This window comes from Triplophysa rosa, linkage group LG9, assembly GCF_024868665.1.
Source record: "Triplophysa rosa linkage group LG9, Trosa_1v2, whole genome shotgun sequence".
Lineage (NCBI taxonomy): Eukaryota > Metazoa > Chordata > Actinopteri > Cypriniformes > Nemacheilidae > Triplophysa > Triplophysa rosa.
The window spans coordinates 5,707,600-5,729,291 of record NC_079898.1 but is presented as its reverse complement, the minus strand read 5'-3'; the positions used below and the strand labels follow the sequence as shown (position 1 = coordinate 5,729,291).

At 38.0% G+C, this 21,692-nt stretch overlaps 1 protein-coding gene across 1 annotated transcript in view; it reads left to right on the top strand.

Moving 5' to 3' along the window:
• Positions 1 to 11,600, top strand: part of myom2b (myomesin 2b) — a 35,572-nt gene extending 23,972 nt beyond the window's left edge. Inside the window, exons 24-36 of the mRNA XM_057342672.1 lie at positions 1,068 to 1,204; positions 1,412 to 1,556; positions 1,670 to 1,732; positions 2,119 to 2,186; positions 2,266 to 2,379; positions 3,965 to 4,052; positions 4,140 to 4,178; positions 5,347 to 5,452; positions 6,412 to 6,575; positions 7,765 to 7,801; positions 7,896 to 7,918; positions 8,004 to 8,059; positions 10,651 to 11,600. Of these exons, the coding sequence (XP_057198655.1) occupies positions 1,068 to 1,204; positions 1,412 to 1,556; positions 1,670 to 1,732; positions 2,119 to 2,186; positions 2,266 to 2,379; positions 3,965 to 4,052; positions 4,140 to 4,178; positions 5,347 to 5,452; positions 6,412 to 6,575; positions 7,765 to 7,801; positions 7,896 to 7,918; positions 8,004 to 8,059; positions 10,651 to 11,076 (1,466 nt within the window). The 3' untranslated portion in view covers positions 11,077 to 11,600. The remainder of the gene's footprint in view (positions 1 to 1,067; positions 1,205 to 1,411; positions 1,557 to 1,669; positions 1,733 to 2,118; positions 2,187 to 2,265; positions 2,380 to 3,964; positions 4,053 to 4,139; positions 4,179 to 5,346; positions 5,453 to 6,411; positions 6,576 to 7,764; positions 7,802 to 7,895; positions 7,919 to 8,003; positions 8,060 to 10,650) is intronic.
• The last annotated feature ends 10,092 nt before the right edge of the window (positions 11,601 to 21,692 follow it).

Genomic DNA, 21,692 nt, shown 5'->3' with positions numbered 1-21,692 from the left:
TAGGGCTGTCAAACGATTAATCGCGATTAATCGCATCCAGAATAAAAGTTTGTGTTTACATAATATATATCTGTGTACTGTGTATAATAATTTTGTAGTTATTAACACATACACATACATGCATATATTTAAGGAAAATATAAAAATTAATAAACATTTATATATAATTTCAATTACTAGTAAATATAAATAAATACATGTAAATATTTCCTAAATATGTATTCATGTGTATGTGTTTGTATTTATAAATACAAAATTAATATGCACAGTACATAGACATATATTATGTAAACACAAACTTTTATTCTGGATGCGATTAATCGCGATTAATCGTTTGACAGCCCTAGTATGTACAGTATAAAGCACATATTAATGCCTTTTGCCTTAATATTGCCTTAAACCTCTGCATTGCCTTATTCTACATCCCTTAATCCTACCCAACACCTACACCTTAAAACTAACTCGTAAGCAGTTATTAGGAGTTTATCGAGGCAAAAGTCATAGTTAATAGTTAGTTAATAGTGAGAATTGGTCCCTGTTATAAAGTGTGACCTTGTCATTTTGAAGTTAACTAATGTTAACAAATGAAACCTTATGGTCTGATCTTTATAAAAAATATTTTTAGAAGCCCTTTCAGTAGCCAAAAAAACATTTAATTCATTTATAAGAATTATCTTTATTATTAATAACAATAAAAACTATTTGCATGTCATACTTTAATTGTTAAAGCCATTGCTGCCATTATACAAGCAATAAGCCACTGGCGGTTGTACATGACAGTGATTTTTGTCTTGATTTACATTAGCTTTGCATTGTGCCTGACAACACCAGTGTAAAATCATTCATGCTTTTATGTTATATTGCTTTAAATAAAGTTAAAATGAAGAATACAACGAATAACAACATCTCCGTTTGCTTGAGACTTATGTGATTATAACTAGAATTGACATGAGCTCATGTACAAGTCGTGAGCCACACGTGTGTGAATTGTGACAACACACAAGGCGAGATGTCAGCTTGTCATGTATCACCTCTCTCTCTCTCTCTCTCTCTCTCTCTCGCTGCAGTAATCCCTCTGAAGACCGAGCTGGCCTATAAGATTCTAGAGAGAGGCCGTATGCGCTTCTGGCTGCAAGTGGAGGCCATCTCCTCTGCCGTGAAGTACAAATTCTTTGCCAATAACAAGGAGCTTGTCAACTGCGAGGTAAATAACTGTCAAACAAATTGATACAGACAAGCCGCAGCCTTCACAATGTCATAAATAGAAACCGGGGAAGCCACATTAAAGTTTGATATTAAGTTAAGCTCCAACCGGTGGCGTGCGAGGAAACGTAACCAAACCAAATAGCAACACTACCATCTGCCGTGTCTCTGTGCGAGAATGTTTTATCTCTCCCGGATTTTTTCGCAGCAAACTAAAATGAGTCACGACGTGGCCACGGGCATTATCGAGATGGTGATGGATCATTTCACCGAGGACAGCGAGGGCACTTTCACCGTGCAGATCCAAGATGGCAAAGCCAAGGCCCAGTCCACTTTGGTGCTGATCGGAGACGGTGAGAGCCCATCTGGCTCCGGGCTTTTGCTGCCATCACGAGGGATATTGTGCTTTTCTGTTGAACTCTACTCACTGACCTCTTATACTTCCTGCTTCATTTCCCTCTTTCAGCCTTCAAGGCAGCGCTGGCTGAGGCGGAGTACCAAAGGAGGGAGTACATTCGTGTGAAAGAGGGTACTGCACTCTACACTGCGGTGATGTAGCTGTTGAAATAAACTAGGTGTATTAGACCCTGCGGTTTGGTAATGCATTCCCTGAATGATTTATTTCGGAGGTTTACAAACAACGTTTGTGTCAAAGATACTCTTAAAAACGGCTTCCTTGTTTCACAAGAGAAAGTTGCGTGGATTCGACATGAAGTTTACAATGACATTAACATTCATTTACAATGACATGCGATTGATCACAGAAGATTTGTTTTTGAGCGAACCAGCCGAGACCACCGAACCTCATTTGTGCTGGTTCTGTTGTTGTTTTCGACTGCAGGCCCGCTGGCTGATTTTTATTGAGTTGTGCATTCCCATGACAAAACTACACACTGTTCATATTTCATTCCTCAGGCCCTCACTTCATGGAATTCCTGTCTTTCCACGTTGCGGAAAACGCCTCCGTCACTCTTGTTTGCAAGGCAAGTGAAGTGGGAATTGGTTTAGTCGAGCGTCTCGGACTGACTGCGGATGTGCTGAAGTGTTGGTGTTTCTCTTCAGGTGGCTAATTTGAAGAAGGAGTCTGTGTTTCAGTGGTATAAAGATGATGCGGAGGTGATTTCTGACGTGCCTGCCGACCTGAGCTCAGGAGTCTGCAGGTTCCCCCTTAATGATGTGAGAACTTCACCTCAAACTCTCGAGTCGTTGGAGAAAATAGTCAAGTTTAGCCCCGTGGGTTAGTCCAGTGGTTTTTACACCAGACAGGTGGCGGCCGCGTACAATGTGGGAATGACAAGAAATTGAAAAAAACCTGAAGTATAAAATATTGTAAGGATAAATATGTTTGCGTCCACACCAACAGACAATAACATTGTTTATTCTATAGTGCACTGCGGTTTCATATTTTCATTGCGCTAGCCCTTTAAATTTAAATGCATTTTGATTGGCTTTCAATTCTTTATTGTTCATCAGGTGGAAGAAAGAGATTCCCGACGATATCATATCTCGATATCTTTATTGTCATACTTGTGGTGTTTACTCCGCTGTTCTTCTTGACAAGGTTATTTAATTTTACAAAAATTAAAACTTTGAAAGCGTTTTTGTTTATTGAAATCAAATCAAATATTGGCCTGAAAATGATTGGAAAAAATAAACTAGCAAAAAATTGAAACGTTGCCTCAGGAATAGACTGAAATAAGTATAAAGCACTAAAATTATAATAATAAACAAAACTAAAATTAGTTAATCTTATACAGCAACATAAAAACAAACAAGTCAATAATAAAATGACAAGAGCATATAACAAAGTTGCTAAATATAGAACCAAAATAACATATAAACAAAAAAAGCTAAAAATAAAAGCTAATTTTAAATATTACTAAAAACGAAATCAAACTAAAATCAAAACTTTAATAACTCTGCTTCTAAATTGAGAAAAATATTTGGTGTGAATGGGCCTGAACACATGGAATAAAGGCTGGGCTGAATATTCATCATATTATCAAGTGAAAGACGAATTTAGTTCCAAAAAACTGAATTTGATTGGACACACATGCAGCCTTTGATGTTGACAACAAATGATGAGCGTTCATCTCTTTTCACTATATAAAACGACTGTCGGTTATGCAGCCTTATTTTGTCATCCTGTCACAGCAGACCTGTTACACATCTTTTGTTCTGGTTTAACCAATACCAGACATCGTTTTCAATGTTTTCTGTAATCAAAGTTTATTGTTTATCAGTAGTGTACTGAAGCACACTAAGAGCTAAGAACCATCACTAGGTTATTCCAATAGAAAAACACACAATCCCCATCGGACTGCTGTGGGTAATTAGTCTGTTTTTCCAGTCGGTATTCATCCAATTTACAGAGTTAAACAGCTTGTGCAACCTCCATTAACAACAAAACAAACAACAAGAAAACAGAGGCTTGACACTTGACATATTAATAGTTATATTTACAACTATATGGCTTTGTTTGTTGAACGTCTCTTGACGTCATATAGTGTCATTGAAAATAACCATAACAGCATGTAACTTAAGAAAAATTGACCACCGGATTGAAACATAGAGGTGTGAATCAATGCGAGAGCAATTCCTTGTCATTGTTGGACACTTTCAAAACAATTTGAAATAGCTATTATTTACACCCAACACAATGAAGCACTGAAACTATTCTCCCAGCATTTGTCTAAAAAGCATCACTCGGCTGGCCCGTTTTTGTTTTTTCTCCTTCCATTTTTACCCCCTGATATTTTAGTTCTCAAAGAAGGATGTGGGACTATATAAAGCAACCATCACCGATGACAGAGGCCAGGATGTGTCACAGATTGATGTTTCTGGAAAAGGTAACATCTCCGTCTTATCAAATACAGAAAAAGTAAACACTCCAGAATGTTCTCAGCAACATGCATTCAACTCTTTATCCTCCACAGCCTTTGATGACATCATCAATGAGCTCACCCGTATCTCTGGTACGTATGCCGTGCGCTCGACTTTCCACAGCCAGCCTGTCTTTCATTGTTAGCGCCAATCGATTTAAATCAATTGCTCCCATCTCCCCTGTCCGTGGTGTCTGGAACTGGGCATCGGACTTAAAATAGGGCAGAACTTCAATTATTAACCTTTTATGTTTTCCCATAGTTCAATTTTAGTGCTGCTTCACAGCAGTCAGGGTCCAGGTGATGGACTGTGAGCCCATGGGTGGATAGATTTAGATGACTGTCAAAAATAAGAGTGACTCAGATCCTGAAAAAGGGACGAGCGTGTTTATTGTGAATCTGACAAAATCAGGTCCAGGCCACATTTCACCCACAAATCAAAAAGACCTAGTGAAAAAAAGATGTTTTGCTTAAAGAAGCTTATAGGACTCTTATTTTGTATTTTGACATTAATTCACACCCATCAACAAAACATACTGTACTTTATTATTATTATCTTCCACATTTAGGATTATTATTAAAATCCACACAAATCTAAATATGTGCATTATTCAGTGACCAAAAACGCTTATCTTTTAGCCATGTTTACATTTTATGAATTTAGCTCAAAGCTTTCATCCAAAGCAACAAAGAAAACATCACAAGCAATTCGTCACGAGAGCCCCACAATAGATGTACTACACAATAAAAGCCTTCGTCTAGACTGCAGATGAGCACGCTGGGTGTTCTCTCATTTGCGTAAAATGTGCTTCATTCTCATGAGCATAATGTCACAATGCAAATGTAGTCCTAAAAAAAGTCTTTTTAATTTGATTTTGGGGTGAATATGACTCGGGCATCATCTTGACAGAACGCATGAGCCACGCCTATTCATTTATATACAATTAACGTGAACTAAAAGCCCAGTCAATGCTCTTTACCCCCTCAAGCTCAGTTTCTGATGCACCGAATACATTTAATCTTCTCAATTTGATGTTTCAAAAAACACAAGAACAAAAAGACTCAAAGATAATTTATTCACAGCGCTTCTGTTGCTGTTATTATGAGAAAAAAAGAGTCGTTCATTTTACTCCACCGCATTCTTGAACACCTTTCATTAAATAACAAAAAAAGTTGTGCTCGTTTTAAAAGCTGCTTTTAGTCCAACCAGCCCAGGCCTGTGAATTTTAAGATTTTCTTTTTCGTCTTTGGACGTGAACAGGATCCAGCGCGGCCGAGCTGTCCATCCAGTGCACTGCGGAGGGCATTATGCTTCAGTGTCATATGAAATATTACACGCAGGAGATGAACATCCACTGGAAACACAAGTATGCACATGTTCCACTTTCTCTTGAAACGATAAAAAAAGATCGTGAAAATGAAATAAACACGGCTCTACTCGTCCACGGGCCTAACAGCGGCTCTGCCAATAAACACAATTTTCAGATTTTTCTCCATAATTGTGTCGCTTTAGTGCGATGTATACGACTTCAATGATTATTAAACAATGGGAAATTACGGGTGTGGAGAGTCATCTTGTTCCCGCTCCGATGTCGACGCAAAACAAATCATTGTGATTTGCTGTTACCTAATGCTCTGCCCTGGAGGTGACTCGGTGGCATGTGAAATACTAACGTAGTGAGAAAAGCCTCTTTCTGCACGCTTGGGTTCTCAAATCCCTGTATTAACAGTTTGAAGTGGCTATTCTGGGTCTTTCCTCCCCCCGGTGCACGCTTTGAATCTCATGCAGAGCAGGTATTAATGCAGGGGGAATTTCGCATTCAGTCGCAACGTAAAAAAACACCCGCCGTGTCTAATTTTACACAGGGGACATGCTAATTTGATGCTCTCATCGTTTGGAGAGCGTTTACTCTCTGCGGGAAACAATTGAACAAACAATTGACTTAAAAAGAGGCTGGAATTTAACGTGTCTTACAATGTGTCCCGGCCAGATGTGACACAATAAAGCAACAAGCGATAAAAGCTTGTTTCCGCAGGTTTTCTTACCAACCCAAATGGGGCATGTTGTCACACGCTTGGTTTCAGTTACAGCAGCTCCGCCCATCTTGAAATGTTATTGGCCCAAAATGATACCCCACATAACTGTCAGTTATGCAAGATATTTCATGTTGTGGATTGGAAACTGGTCACGTTTGGTCAAAACATTTTATTGAAATGCGTACTGTATGCGATTGTATTGGTTTTGTTAGGCCTTCCACTGATGAACAGATATTGATGTTTACCAATGTTTTGAGCTTGTGCATTAGTTTGCTCTTTGTATTTTAAGGGAAAGCAAAATCAGCGCATCAGAAAGGATGCAAATTGGTGGCAACCCAGCAATGGCCACTCTGCAGATAGTCGAACCTACTGATAAGGAGAAAGGACAGTACACCATTGAGATCGTGGACTCTGAGAAGACACACACCCGAACCCTGGATCTCTCTGGACAACGTGAGTTTAACTTAATCTAACCACAATGTCATTCCAAACCTGTATGACTCTCTTTTCTTCAGTGGAACAGAAAAGAAGATATTTTGAGAAATGTCAATGGGGTTCAATGTTGTTTGGTTACCAACATTCTTCAAAATATCTTCTTTCGTGTTCTGCAGAAGAAAGTAAGTCATACAGGTTTAGAATGACATGAAGGTGACAAAATGATGAAAAAAAATCGGGTGAACTATCCCTTTAAGATGTTAAGATGCAAACGTTAAAAAGAAGCTGTTACGGATGGATGGCGAAGTGATGGGGAATGCTCATTTTACATTAGAAAAGGACATTCATATCGAAGTGTGGAAAGATCAGCAGCAAGATAAAAGTCTAAGGGTCAGAGAGAGGGTGGAAAGGGTCATAAAAACCTAAATTACGGCTGTTTTGGCACAGAACGGACTAAGTTTATAAGTGGACCTCTGGGAAATAAAAATAAATATAAAATGTATGACGTGACCCCTTTAAAGAGCAGCATTATGAGAAAGATTCCAATTAAACCTAAACTAATTAGAGAATCAAGTGAAATATGTTAAACAACATCTCAAACCGCTGCGAATCACCTCCGATATCAGCATTAATGAGAACCACATCAAAGCAGGGAAGAGGAAAAAGAGCGTCATGTTTTCAAAGCGGTTCTGTGTTTTCATTTCCAAAGATGATCTTGTTTGGAAATACAACATCGGATTTGTTCTAACCCACACGGTTGCCCGAAACAGGCCGTCTGGCACTGATCCGGCGCAGACATATTCATAATTGGAAGTAAAGGCCGGAGTTGAAGCTCTACACATGGGAAATGGATTTAGGGAAATCCAGGGATAAAATAACAGCATCATGGTATCAAAGGTGCAGATACTGGCAGAGGTTTCGGATAGTAAACAGCCTGTTTGATGTCAAACATAATCTAGGGCTGGTGTCGGGTCATGTGATTTGCCAAATGGTGACAGTAATAAGCGCAGGAAGGAGAACTATTTCCAGCCACGCTGGAAAAACAATGTTATTAAAATAATGAGAGCTGATTTTCTCTTTATACCGTGCCTCTGGGACAAGACACAGAAAGCAGTTTTCCTTTTTTAAAAAACTGTATTGGTGTTTTATCTGCTTATAACTTTTATCTATGTCTTTCTCTCCCCTCATCACCTGCCCCCACCTGCAGTCTACGAGAATGCCTACGCTGAATTCCAAAGACTCAAGTAAGATAACCGTTACATCAGAGGCCACACGACTTTACACGACCAAATGTTTAGAGATGCAGACTCTCGATGACACTCTTTTCTTTCTCTTTAGAGCGGAAGCTTATGCTGAAAAGAGTGAGTATGCTCAGTCACACTGGGGGTCCTTCACTGATATGTAATTACATTCCTAGATTAAATTTCATCATGTTTTCATTGTCAGATCGCGGCAAAGTGGTTGGTGGTCTTCCTGATGTTGTGACTATTATGGAAAAGAAGGTTTGTTAAACACTGCATGTGTGAACCACACTATAATAAAAAACATATGGCAATGCATAAAGATTTTGATCCAAAAGTTTTTAAAAATCAACACAGTACGGTATATAAGCCATATATGGGTAGTTGTCAGACTAATATGCAAAATTGTCACATGGTGTGATGGCAAAGATTTAGAAAAAAAAATGAAGATAAATCTCTCATACGTTATTTTATATTATAAATGTAAATATTAATAAAATAACACCATTAAATATTACAAGTTTGTTTTCTAAATGCTATGTCACACCATAGGACATGATTATGGTATGATTTATAAGTCAACTACCCATGTACAGTATCAGTAAATCAAAACTAGTATGATGTTTAAAAAGAAGTAAATAATCCCCATTAACATGTGTTACATTGGGTCTTTTACATTCGATGTCATGACCACATCATGAGTCTGTAACTCATTCAGTAAACCTGATAACTTTAGCGCAATATTTATACTCCCGCCGCCCGCCTGGACACTTCCCCTATAGACTTTCATTGTGTGCGTAGTACTGTAATTACTATTTTGGTAATGAAAACGATGCCGGCGTGTCAGTAATCTGTAATGCCGCAGGCTCTTCTCTTCAGCTTTGGGAGTGTGCGCTGGAGGCCGTCACACTCCCTGGCTTCCTTAGATGCAATGCCCATTGTCTTCCGTCTCATAATCCTTTGCGTGTAGCCCGCTGGGGAATACAGTGAATTCTGCCTGTGAAAAATATTGGTGGGATTACGATCCGGCTGAATAGTCGATGCTGGAAATGCCTGGCATCCTTTTCTCTTGCAGATCAAATAAACACAGCAGGTCGGTGGCCTTTAGATCCATTAAAGCCAATATTAAGGTGAATTTGTGTAGGAGAGAAGTCCTTTCACATGATCTACAGAGCTCACAGACACTTTTCCACTGAGAGCTCTCAGCAGGGAGCACATAGTACTGTATATTTGAGGTTTTATAGTTCCCCTGACTTAAAAGTCCAAATGATCCTCAGTGTATATCCCTTACTGCTGCTGTATATGGAAGCTGCCATGTTAAACTGAAAAAAAAAACTTGGGGAGAGTATAAGAAAAAATAAAACTGATAATAAAGGTGGATGGATGTTGTTGCCACAGGGCTGCTGGAATGTTTGTTTTTCAGAAAAGGTGAAGAAATATAGAAATTAAAGGTATTGACGTACTGTGTAGATGACCTGAAGACATATTCACATTAAAGTTGGGTTATTTCTGTTTTGCAGTATTTTTGTACACTGTAACTTTAAAGGAAAATGACAAATAAATATGCTCGTGTATTTTTTAATTAAGGAAATACGCTTTCATCACATTCAGACATTTAACCTTTATTAATTATAAACTGGTTATTTACAAAACTGTTAAAAAATGAATTCCAAATATGAATTTTTCTAAAATACTAATATACTTTCATACCGATTTTCATGAAAGGATTGAATATTTCAAATAAAGTTCTAGTGAACATGTTTTGTTTGAAACGTAATTTGAGAAAATGCAAAACAGCATGGAGCACGTAACAAGCCAAATATTGTAATTATTTGAAATTCCTCCCTATATGTTTACTAAACTAAATCTCTCAAAATTCTAAGATAATATCCAATACATTACAATAATTAAATACAGTATATTGACATGCATGCTAACGTTCAGAAGTTTAGGGTCACCTGTGTGAAATGTTTCTTCTGACCTTGTTATCTAAAGCTTAGTGTATGCTCAAATGTACATAAATATGACAGACATTTCATTTTGTGGCCAAAAATAATTATGCAAACATGATAGCTTCTTTCATTCGAAAACTAACATTTATTTAAGAAAAGTTTTTGAAATGCATACTGTAACTTTGATTAAATAATGATGAAAATGCATCTAGTACAGATACTGTTTAAAAAGCATCTCCGGGTGAGACCTCAAGAAGTTGACATGAGAACATTTCTGCAAATTCTGGACAAATGGTGACTACAATGAATATGATCAAATGTAACATAGTTTTGATGTGGAATTTCTTTAGTCATAGCATAATTCTTTAGTCCCATATCGCTAAAAAATGCTGGGTTATTTTTGACCCGCCGTTGGGTCAAAAAGGGAAACAACCCAAGCTTTGGGTTTAATTAACCCAGCATATGGTTTACATTTGACCTAACAATGGTTTGAAACAACCCAGCATAGGTTAAATTAAAATACAACAGTGGGGTTCATTCCTTTTTGACGCAAGACTGGGTTGAAAATGACCTAGCATTAATGAAATGTACTATCTATACTTCTATTATGTAGAATAAAAATATTAATAAGTGAGTGAATGACCCTAAACTTTGGAACGGTATTGTAATTGAGAGGGAAAATGAAATGTTTTGCTTGTTAGAAATAATCCACTCGCATATTACACATAGGACAGTGTAGACCATTTTCCATATTTGCATCGCTTAATGCAATCTTACTATTTCTCATGACTACATATTTACACCCTAGCATGATAATTACGTTTGACCATGATGAGTTTCTCTAAACAAAGCTTTCATTTTCAGTTCGACGTGCAAGTCTTCTTTTCTTTCTTTCCTCAGACTCTTAGTTTGACCTGCACAGTGTGTGGTGACCCCAAACCTCTGGTCACCTGGTCTAAGAGTGATCAGGAGGTTGAGTTCAGCGATCACTATGTCGTCGCCATGGACTCTGGCAAGTTCGCCAGCCTCACCATCAAAGGCGTGTCCCTCGAGGACTCCGGCAAGTACACCATGACGGTGCAAAACAAGTACGGCGGAGAGTCGGTGGACATCATCGTCAGCGTGTACAAGCATGGCGACAAGATCCCAGAGGCCATACCCAATCCGACACCCATACGGATCTTGCCTCCAACTGGTCCCATTGTAATTCCCGGCCTGAAGGAAACTAGCCCTACCCCCCCTGCCACCAAGTCCCCACCCCAAAGCACCAAATCTCCCGTCCCGCCCCGTGGCATGAAGTCTCCCACTCCCACCAGGAAGAAGTAACTCCCCATCTCTCCAAATCGGCCCGCCAGCCCAAATATGCTGTAACCTGTAGCTTGAGTGTAATGGAATAATGGAAGTAGATACAGCTTTTCTCACCCAAGAAGCACCGTCATGTCATAAAATGAACAACCATCTAATATCAAAACACCGTGTGGGAAGTGTGTGCGATAGAGGGCGGAGCCAGTTATTATTAGCGCCACAGAAAATGTGTGAAACAGTTCGTCATCTGGGTTGCCTATAAGATGAGTGGGCCTCTGATGAATTTGGCTCCCTCTCTCCGGAGATGCGTGGGGAAAAAGCTTTGATGTTAGTTTATTAAATCTCTGTTTTTAAAAGCCGTTCTTTCAATTAGCCACTGGAATCCGGAGGCTTTGCATTCTGGGTGGATGGATGGCCTGAGAGCGTGAGACCTCCGGCGGCGGCCGCGAGCCCATCAGCGCTCTAGATTAATCTCCTCTCAACCTCACCTCATGTCCTCGTCTTTCTCTCCTGCTTTTGTGTTAATAAAAGAGGTTGAAACCACCACCCCGTGTCGTCTCTGCGTTTTCATCGCAAACAAGCGCAAACGCGCACACGCACCGATAGTAAAATATGAATGCGATTAGAGAAGCTGCCAGCTCATTTGAAACGCATCAGCACTTTTCTTCAGCTTTCGGGCCAGTTGCACTCTGTACTTCACAAATCATTTCATGTATATGGAACACCTAGCTCGAGCTTCTTTGCTGCCAAGTATGGACCGGCACTTTCTAATTCACCACAATGCATGGCTTGCTGTTTGAATGGCCTGGCAATTCTCCATACACAACCGCTTTTTGCTCTCTTTCGAAATAAATACGTTTGATTTACAGCCGCCCAGGGAAGTATTAGGACACATGAGCAGTCTTTAAAAATGGATAAAGTTTTTTGCATTGGACGACAAAATATCAGAGCGGGTGGCATCTGCAAAGATGCTGGAACTTTTCTGAGATATTTTTGCAATTAATTTTACTGTGTTGCCCTCAAGTTCACACAGGTGGGGAGATGCAAGCAGTTCAACACAGTTGGTTCAGGCATTCAAAATGTACTATAAGCCTTTATCAACATTATACGCACTAAATATATAATGCATTACCACATATTACTTACACTGCACACACAAACATCATTTCAATGTTGATCAAGTTTGTAATAGTTCTCAATGTCCCACTCCCGATATTAATTTGATAATTTATGGTGGTTAATAAAACAAATACTCAATGTGGTGAGTGGTGACCCACAAATCACTTTCAAGCACAATGCGACTTTGCTTTATACATGTTACGTTAGACAACCAGAAGTGCTTATCGTTTTTTACGGTATTATTCATCCATTTTGCAAACAAGCTCATCCTTTGCAGAGTCGCAGGATTAACAGCATCACTATCAATTTTCAACAACTTTAAATCCAGCTGTGAAATGTTTTGTTTCAAAGGTTGTGCTTTCTTAAATGTCATTTGGTTTTCTATCTTCTTAACTAATGCAATGGCTTTCACACTAATGCAAGTGTGGCATCAGTGTTCAGATTTTTGGCCCGCACGCTCTGTCTGTCTTGATATTGCTTTTTATAACATACACAAACATACACAAGTGAGTTCAGATTATTAATAATACGAAACTGTGATGAAACGCAGTAACGCCCGTTTTCACTTCACTTCAGTAGAAATTTGATGGGAATAATTAAAAGGTAACTGAACAAGAACATGCTTTGATTTCAAATGTGACTTTAATTAAAACATGAAAATGTCATTATTTGAACGATCTGCTTTGAACTCGCACATTTCCATAGCTACTCATATAACTCGATAACTCTTTCCAAGACAAAAGTCACATAAACATGTGATGAATGATTTGATCAAACTCAAAAGTATTGACTTTATAATTGAGCTGGAAATGTCATTCCTGCATGACAGATTATGGTCTGTGAATTCTAATGTTTGTTGTGTAGTTGTTCTTCTTGGCTGACCAGTGTTGGCACAACACACCGCATGAATCCTAAAGAAAAAGCACAAGAGGTGTTTTTTAATGCGACACATGGTGGCACTGGTGTCCTGTTACCAAACCTCTGCAAACGACTGTCTCCCAACACACAATGCCAGACAACAGCACTCAGTTGTATTCTGCTATTCGCAAAGAGGAAGGCAAATCACTATGCAACATGACAAACATGACATGACAAAATGAATTCACCCAATTCTGTGGTCAATTCAACTTTGATACAAAGCCTATGGCATGGGCGATATAGCTAAAATACTGTATCTATTTGCAGATATTTGTTATTTATTTCCCGATATTAAAATGATTACAAATACTACAAACTGTATTTTTGTATATTTCTAAAAGTAAAACAACCTAAAACACCTAAACACTGTAAAAATAATGGGGTGCCAGAAATATTCTGTAAAATTACATGGTTTTCTCTGTTTTTCTTGTAATTTTGCGGTCTTTTTCTAAATCGATTTGTTGTTTAAACTTAAAAAATGAAGTAACCAGGCTTTCTTTAAATTTTTAGTTAATTCAACGTAAAGTTGTAAGATGAATTTGCTGCAAAATTGTAATGTTAACTAATATTTTTAAGTTGAATTAACTAAAGATTTCAAGGCAGCTGTGTAACAATTTTTTTTTAGTTGATACAACAAATAATTTTTACAGTGTGTAAGTTGATGGTTTTTAACCGTATTTTAAAAATCGACTATAAAAATAAAATCCAGTAAAAAAAACTTAAATTTTCCGGAAGCTGGGGCAGCAGAAATAGGCTATACTGTAAAAATAACATATTTCCTGTAAAATCACGTTTTTCCTGTTTTCTTGTAAATTTGCAGTCTTTTTCTGTTATTTGATGTTTTTGACCGTATTTCATAAATACATGAAAAATATGTTAATAAAACAGTTTTTTGGATATACGCATACATGTATTTTACATGAAGCATTTCAATTTAGATAGATGCACATGGAGGCTTCAAGTAACATTTTTCAGCGATGAATCAGGAATCAGAGCTTTGAATCACTCCACATCGAATAAAGCAGTCAGCAATTTACAGTTTAAAATGCTAACACTTATGGAACTCCTAAGGGTTCATGCAGGCTTTCAAAGCATCAGGCATCATAACGTCATGTCTTAAATGTAGCCTATACATGTATGAATTTTACCACCAACCGTGAAAACTGCACGCACAGGATCGTGGGATATCATAGCAATAGGGTGCATCTGTCCTCAAATACGGAGCATAAAAGCATCCTTGTAGATTGGACGATGCGTAAACACTGATCTCAGATGCGCCGTGTTTTCCAACTGGGATGCCTGTAAAGAAAGCATTTATTAGTTTCAGACCTATTAAAACCTCCTTGGCTTGAGGCTCTTTTGAAAAGGAATGAAAGTGAAATTAGTGTAATGATGAACAGTCTTTACTAAACTTAATGGACAAATAAAAAAGCACATTGCAGCGTTTATGACCGAAAACATCCAGAATATGATATATAATATTAAGCCCTGATAGATGTATTTCAAACAGGTTTTTAAATCTAAAAGGTTTCATAACTAAAATGAACAACATTTCAATTTTGATTCAACAAATTCAATGACTCAACAGCACATCTCAACTCAACTTTATTTATATAGCGCTTTTACAATTTTCATTGTTACAAAGCAGCTGTACATGAGACATATTGACTATAAGCAAAATAATTAAAGTTGTACCTGCAGAAACAAGAAAAGGTTGAAAACACAGAAGACAGACATACCCACATACAAAACACTCCACACACACAATATGCACACGTACTAACACACATAGACATAGAGACACACACACACACACGGATGCGCACGCACACACACACAACACACACACACGTACGTACACAGACAAGTACGCACGCACGCACACACACACGCTCAGTGAGAGCACACATTTAGGATAAAGGAGAGAGAAGCACAGGTCAAATATAACAGACTATAAATTCCTATATGCAATATTAATTAAGTAAAACTTTAAAATTCTAAAGCAGCCCCCCCGGTCAGGCAGATAGTGCAAAAACAGTATGCAAATGGTGGCGAGGAACCCAAAACTCTAATCGAGAAAAAAAACCTCAGGAGAACCCAGGCCCAACCAGGGGATTCCAGTTCCCCTCTGGCAAAAGCTGCTGCCTCTGCACAAGCTCCAGAGAGCTTGCACAACAAGGCTAAATAAAATAAATAAACTTACTAATAAAATAAGTTATAGTTTAAGATTATCATTAATAATCTAATAGCATTTGAAATTTTGTGGTGAAGACATGTCAAGAGACCGCATCCTTCTTTATCCAGCTCTATCATCTCAGCTCTTGTCAGGTCCCCACTTCCCATTCTCCGCTCTGCCATCAGGTCAGGCCATGAACTGCATCCTGCTTGCTGTGGTAACCTTGGAACAATGAGACAAGACTGGCTGAGAGTAGAGTACTGTTCTGTACTCTTTGATGCAACAAGTACATCAGTTGTGTTTTTGGTTCCGGTTGATCTAACTAATGCAGCCTAAACCCTCTGAAGATTTATATTATGGAAGAGTAGTGTATGCAAGATTAAAAAGATGCGTCTTTAGTCTAGATTTAAACTGACAGAGTGTGTCTGCCTCCCGGACAGTGCAGTGCAAAATATATATACTGTATAAAATGATAAATACTGTACAAAAATTTGATATAAGAGCATACAAGTAACTATCCTGCATATAACTGTACCGAGGAAGCCCACAAAAGAAACATAACACGTAAATAATAAAATCTGAAAATACTTTGAAGTAAAAAAAGTTTGCTATTGTTATCATTGCTAAGTACATTTTCACTAAAGGTGTTTTCACACATACTGTAGATAATCTTAGTGTGGGTGAGAAAGCTTTGAAGTTGTGTGAGCTTTCATTGTGATGAGCAAAAAAAAGAAAGTCTTGGCAACAGAAATTGTTAAGATTCTTATAAACACAAGCACACTGCCTAAAGTGAATGTGGCAGTGCAGTGAAGCTTTCAGCCGCTCTCACTACACCACATTTCATAAACAAAAATTAAAAGTTCCCTTCAGACTTTCTCTCTTATCTTCCAAGGCCTGACTTCACGCAACTGTCATTGCCGTGTACCGCTTATGCTATCAAACAGAAGAGTCTTATTTATGAGAGCTCAACATGGACATCTGAGAGAAAAAAATGCATTAAAGTACTTACATCTTGTTAAGAACAGTGTTCCTGGCAGCCTTAGCCATGTCTTCTGTCCAGATCTGTTACACCGTTGGTGAAATTGACATGTGCTGTTAGAGCAGAGAGTGTAGTAGCTGCTTTCATCATTGCTGAGATGCTGGACCAGTCGGATTAGCGGATGTTTCAAGCCGATATACGCTTCAGATGTAAAAAATAAATGTGTCACGTGCTATGCCAAGTTTTTTTTATCTTCTCAGGTTTATTTATTGCAAAGGAACATACCCAGAGAACATAAAGCTATAACTGGGGGTGATAGGAGAGATGGGAGGTCTACTCAGCAGGTCTATGATATCTAGAGAGAGCATCCCCATTCATCTCAATGGCAGTTGCAACTGGAGCCTGCGGTCTTGGATGTATGTGATCTGGGTGCTGCCATCTTTCCACTAGCCATCTTTTTTGTCTCAGTTTCGTAAACATGTTCAACCAACCAATTCACTCGTAAATGTCATGTGACTAAGCACTCAATCTACTTGTTAAGGCCATGTTCATACTTGACTTCTTTTTTGAAGCTGCTAGCGTCTGTTTTACAAAATAATCCTATGGAGTAAACCGTGTTTTCAAAAAAAGTTCTGAGCGCTTTTTTAAACGCCAGCGTCTTTTTCTGCAGCTCAAGAGCGCCTTATGAAGTTGAAAAAGTCAAACATTCCATAACAACATGCGAGGAACGTGATTGGTCGAGAAGGCGAAAGCTCGAAAAAATAAAATGGCGGCTGAAACGCCCGTTGGAGCATAGTTTTGTATAAATGTAAGTTTAATTTTTGCTTTCAATAACTTTTGATTTCATTTCTAGCGAGAAATTAGTATTGTAGTTTTAAATATGTGATTAGTTATAGCAAAGATGCTCTCTGTTTATATTCAAATAGAATTCTGTTAAGCTGCCTATGAAGACTGTCTCTCTAAACTGCCTCCGTGCACAAATGCTGTCTTTGAACATTGCCCGTGTTGTACCGAATTTCGACTCCCCGTGAGATTTTGACTCCCCTACTTCTGATTGGTTCATTCACTTAGGATGCTGCTTTGTGATTGCTCCCTATCTCTAAAGTCGGCCCCCATACCTAATCCTAACACTAACCTTCGTAGGGGAAAACAGGAGAGTCATAATCTCACGGGGAGTCGGATTTAGATACTGCTATTTGTTACCACAACCGTAACAACTTTTTTTTACTAAAAAAGCGCCATTGTCAACTTTTTCTTGTCAAAAAAGAAGTCAAGTGTGAACACGGCCTAAGTTGTAAAGTAAGGAGTAGTTTCAAGTGACAACAGCCACTATCTCAACAGCCATCTTTTATTCACAATACAGGTTTAAGCTTTTATAAACTCACGGTGTATACACTACAGTCTCCATGCTCAACAATACTTCAACAATTCATAAAAAATACACTGTATCCTGGCCATCTTGGATTTTGGTAAGGATATAAACATTAAAAAAGTTTTACTTCACACAGTACAGTAGTGTACATACATAGTATTGTGTGTTGTTTGCTTTTGGCATCTGCAGAGCGTTTGAACCCATCTGACGTCAGACTTATTGAGCGGATATGTGTGTTTGACATCACTTCAGGAAATCAGTTTGAAATCTTGCAGATCCATAAGATTTGTAGCTTGCAGGCGGGTGAATTTAAAAGAGAGCAGTCATGTTGGACACTTTCTGCTTCATGTGGTGTGCTGAACCTTTAAGAGTCAAGGTAGATTGATGATGTTTGCGTTGTGTAAAAAAAGTGTGTAAACGGTTATTACATTAACACTAGGGATGTAACGATTCACTCAGCTCACGATGCGATGCGAGTCACGATTCTGATCTCACGATGCGATTTAGTCACGATTTACTCACGATTTATTTTGAAAAAATGAGTTGAAACAAATTAGAAATGAACAACTTCCCTTGCATTATTTCTTAAATGCTTCACGTTTCTTTGTATGATAAAATAATGTTTTATTTCAAATAACAAAACTAAACTGCAATTTTATAACAAATTAATAATAGAAAAAGTCTCTTTAATATAAACAAACTAATACTGTATGTGCTTTTCTTGGATTTTTTTGCATTTAAGAAATATCAGCATCCACGTTTAGATTTGCATTGAAAATAGCGGCCCCTGCTGTTCAAAAAATGTATCGCGATTCAGTTCAAGCCTCAACCGATTTGAATCGTTGCTCATTACAACCGATTTTCAACCGGCTCACGGTGAATCGTTACATCCCTAATTAACACTAATAGGCTATAAAATGATATAAAAGCAAGAATTTTCAAGTGTTAGCTTAACTGAAGGTGTCAGAATAAACATATGAAAAGCACGCTGTTGATGTCATTAACACAGTTGTGAATTAGCTGTATGTAGGCACTAGGCCAGTGGTTCTCAAACTGGGAGCTAGAGCTGCACGATTAATCGTTAAAAGATTGTGATCTCGATTCAAACACCCACGCAATCTCATTAATGAAAATCAACGATTCTCGTGACTAATTTACCTCGGACTAAAATCATAACGCTTCAATATGTGCTGGTGCTGCCGCAGAAGCAGAGATAGCATTATTATCATAAGGTATGTAACGACGTCACAAACAGTCTTTTCAACCACACACTATCCTTATTTCTGTGTCCAATGATCACAGAAGTATTGGGATTAAAGCAGAGAGTTGCCAACTCACACGCATGAGACGCGTTTACAAGATCCTACGCTGCCCAAATTAATCTCACACCAAACAACAGACCAACATATAAAGTAAATACACCCTGACAACAAAACTGCTCTTATGAGTGTCTTTCTTACATTGTTCTGAATATGCTTCACATCTTAACTAGACTGGTTTGAAACGAAACTATCGATTGCAGACAGTTTGTAGCTCTGACAAATCTGAGTGTGCGTTTATATCCGTCATTGCGGTAAAACACGTCATCAGAGTGATGGCGCTTATCACTGTATTTACGCTAATAGAGAAGCTGCGCTATTAGAGCTTTTCATCAAGTTGCCAAAGTTATTTTAAACTGTTTACAGGTGAGAATACTGCGATGTTATGTTTATCAGTAGTGTCTTTCTTTAAAGACCCCTTCAAGCAGTCTGTAGATATCAGGCAAGACCTTTAATTGCAAGTGTCACCTTACTGAGAAATATTTCATATACACGTTAATTCAATGCATTAATACTTTTTAGGAAGTAAAACTTTTGCATTTAAAGTAAAAAAAAAACACTTTAGTTTACTTATGGAATTTGTGATTAAAAATTTCTCACTATTACTACTGTAGGTTAACCATAAAATTATTACATAATTAGGTATTACATACCTAAATAAACAATTTTTTGTCAGAACCTCTAGTAAATTATGTATTACTTTTAGTCAGCATTCAGAATCGTAAAAGAATCGCAATCTCTATTTGAAACAAAAGAATCGGGATTCTCAATTTATCCAGAATCGTGCAGCTCTACTGGGGGCCCCAAGATGGATCCAGGGGGGCCACAGATTTTGTGGCATTTTATGAAATATAGAAATTTATCATAGATTTTATGAAATCAAACATCAGAAAAATGACACCACCAACAAACGAATTGAGGTTCCAGCATTGTATAACTGAATGTTTTTGGTTTAATAAAAATTCTAAGTTTAAGATTATACGTCTTTATATGGGGGGCCGCAAAGCGATGCACTTAACACAAAGGGGGCCTTACAATGAAAAGGTTTGAGAACCACTGCACTAGGCAATGCATGAAGACCTTAAAGCTTATATAACCTGAAGCCATAAAGCTCCAATTTGAAATGCAACATGAAATTTGTTATTTTTTTGGGTGCTTTGTCCCTTTAATGCAAGCATACAAATCAACAGTGTACATCATTCCTAGTGACCTTTACCTCCCAAATATTGAAATCTGATGTGACTTTCACAATTAGAGTAAGTTGCTTTTAAAGTTCTCATAGTCATCACAAAAAGAGTTTGCGCTTGTTATATAAAATGAACGTGTGCAGTGATTTGTTTGGCTGAAAGAATAAAAATATTTGCATGGCATTCATACAAAACCCGAGATTGTGTCCCCTTTACTGAGAATTTGAGCATATTTCCCCCATCTCAGGTTTAATTCTGCTCGTCATTCTGCCATTCTGCCACATTTGCAACAACAAGCAATGCACTGAATCCAGCTTGCATAGCTAAAGCATTTATGCTCCTCTCATTCTGTAAAATATATTTCAGCATTAATCCCGATTCTCATATTTTGGATTTATGGACTTTTGACTTAAAGGTGCTTTGTGTATTTTTTTAGCGGCATCTAACAGATTCTCCAAAAAACAACACACTAGTCCTTTAAGTTTCAGAATGAAAAACAATAACATGTTTTGCGTGTATTTTGGCCATTTCACCTGTATTCCTCTTAGTAATGTGCAGATGTGTTCTTTTATAATAACAGTGTTGTGAAATGGACATGAAAATGGAGGTTGTCAGGTTCATTTCTGGTTTTAAGATCACTAAAAGTGTAGGTCATTTGAAGGAGCGAGCGGTTTAACCCAAAACAGACTATTAGGTTGATGTGATTTTACTGATAAGGTACAGTACATTGCTGGCAAAAAAAGGACGATTTGAAAGAAAAGTTTTCAACACTTGCCCATTAAGCTAGTTTCAGAATTGGAACTCACTTTTAAAAAGCCCAATAAATCAAATGATCCCATCAACACTGATTTCACCTTCATACTTTGCAGATCACAGGTAATCTATTCTTTATTTAGCAAATCCAAACTTAATGGCTTCCACAGCTTTACTCACCCATAAAATCATCATAAGACTTCTGTGACATCTTTCAAGCCTTCTTATACGTTTTAAAACACATTTGACAGCATTATGTGAGGGCCTGCTAAGTATCTTTACAGTTTACCAGTAATCTTCTCATCTGGTGTGTCATAAACAAATCTGTTTGATTTATAAATAAATTAATACTTTATTCATGAAGTGGATATTGCTACAGCACTTCTCTCATGAAGTCTATTTCCCACACAAAATTATTGTATAGGTTTCAGAAGAAGGGTTGGAATACTAGAATACAATGCTGATGACCTACTGTTATTCCTCAAATGTGTTTTTATTTTGGACCTTAACAGCCCAGTCTCCATTCTATAACGATCCTGTTTCTGCCCAGGACTTTTGTCTCACCCCAGCCAGCAGGGGGCGCCTTCGGGAGCCTCCTATCAGGCGTCACCAAAGGGACACTCATTTCAGTTCTGGTCGCTCCGTGACTGCAGGTGTCGCTGCTGTCACATCTCTTCACCTGATTACGTGCTGATCGCCCACACCTGTGTCACACCCTTTATTACTCTGTTTGTTCCCGGACTCTGTGTTCAGTCTTGAGCCATTACTCCTGTGATCCAAGCTGTTGGTCATCCCAAGCTAAGTCTAGTTTATG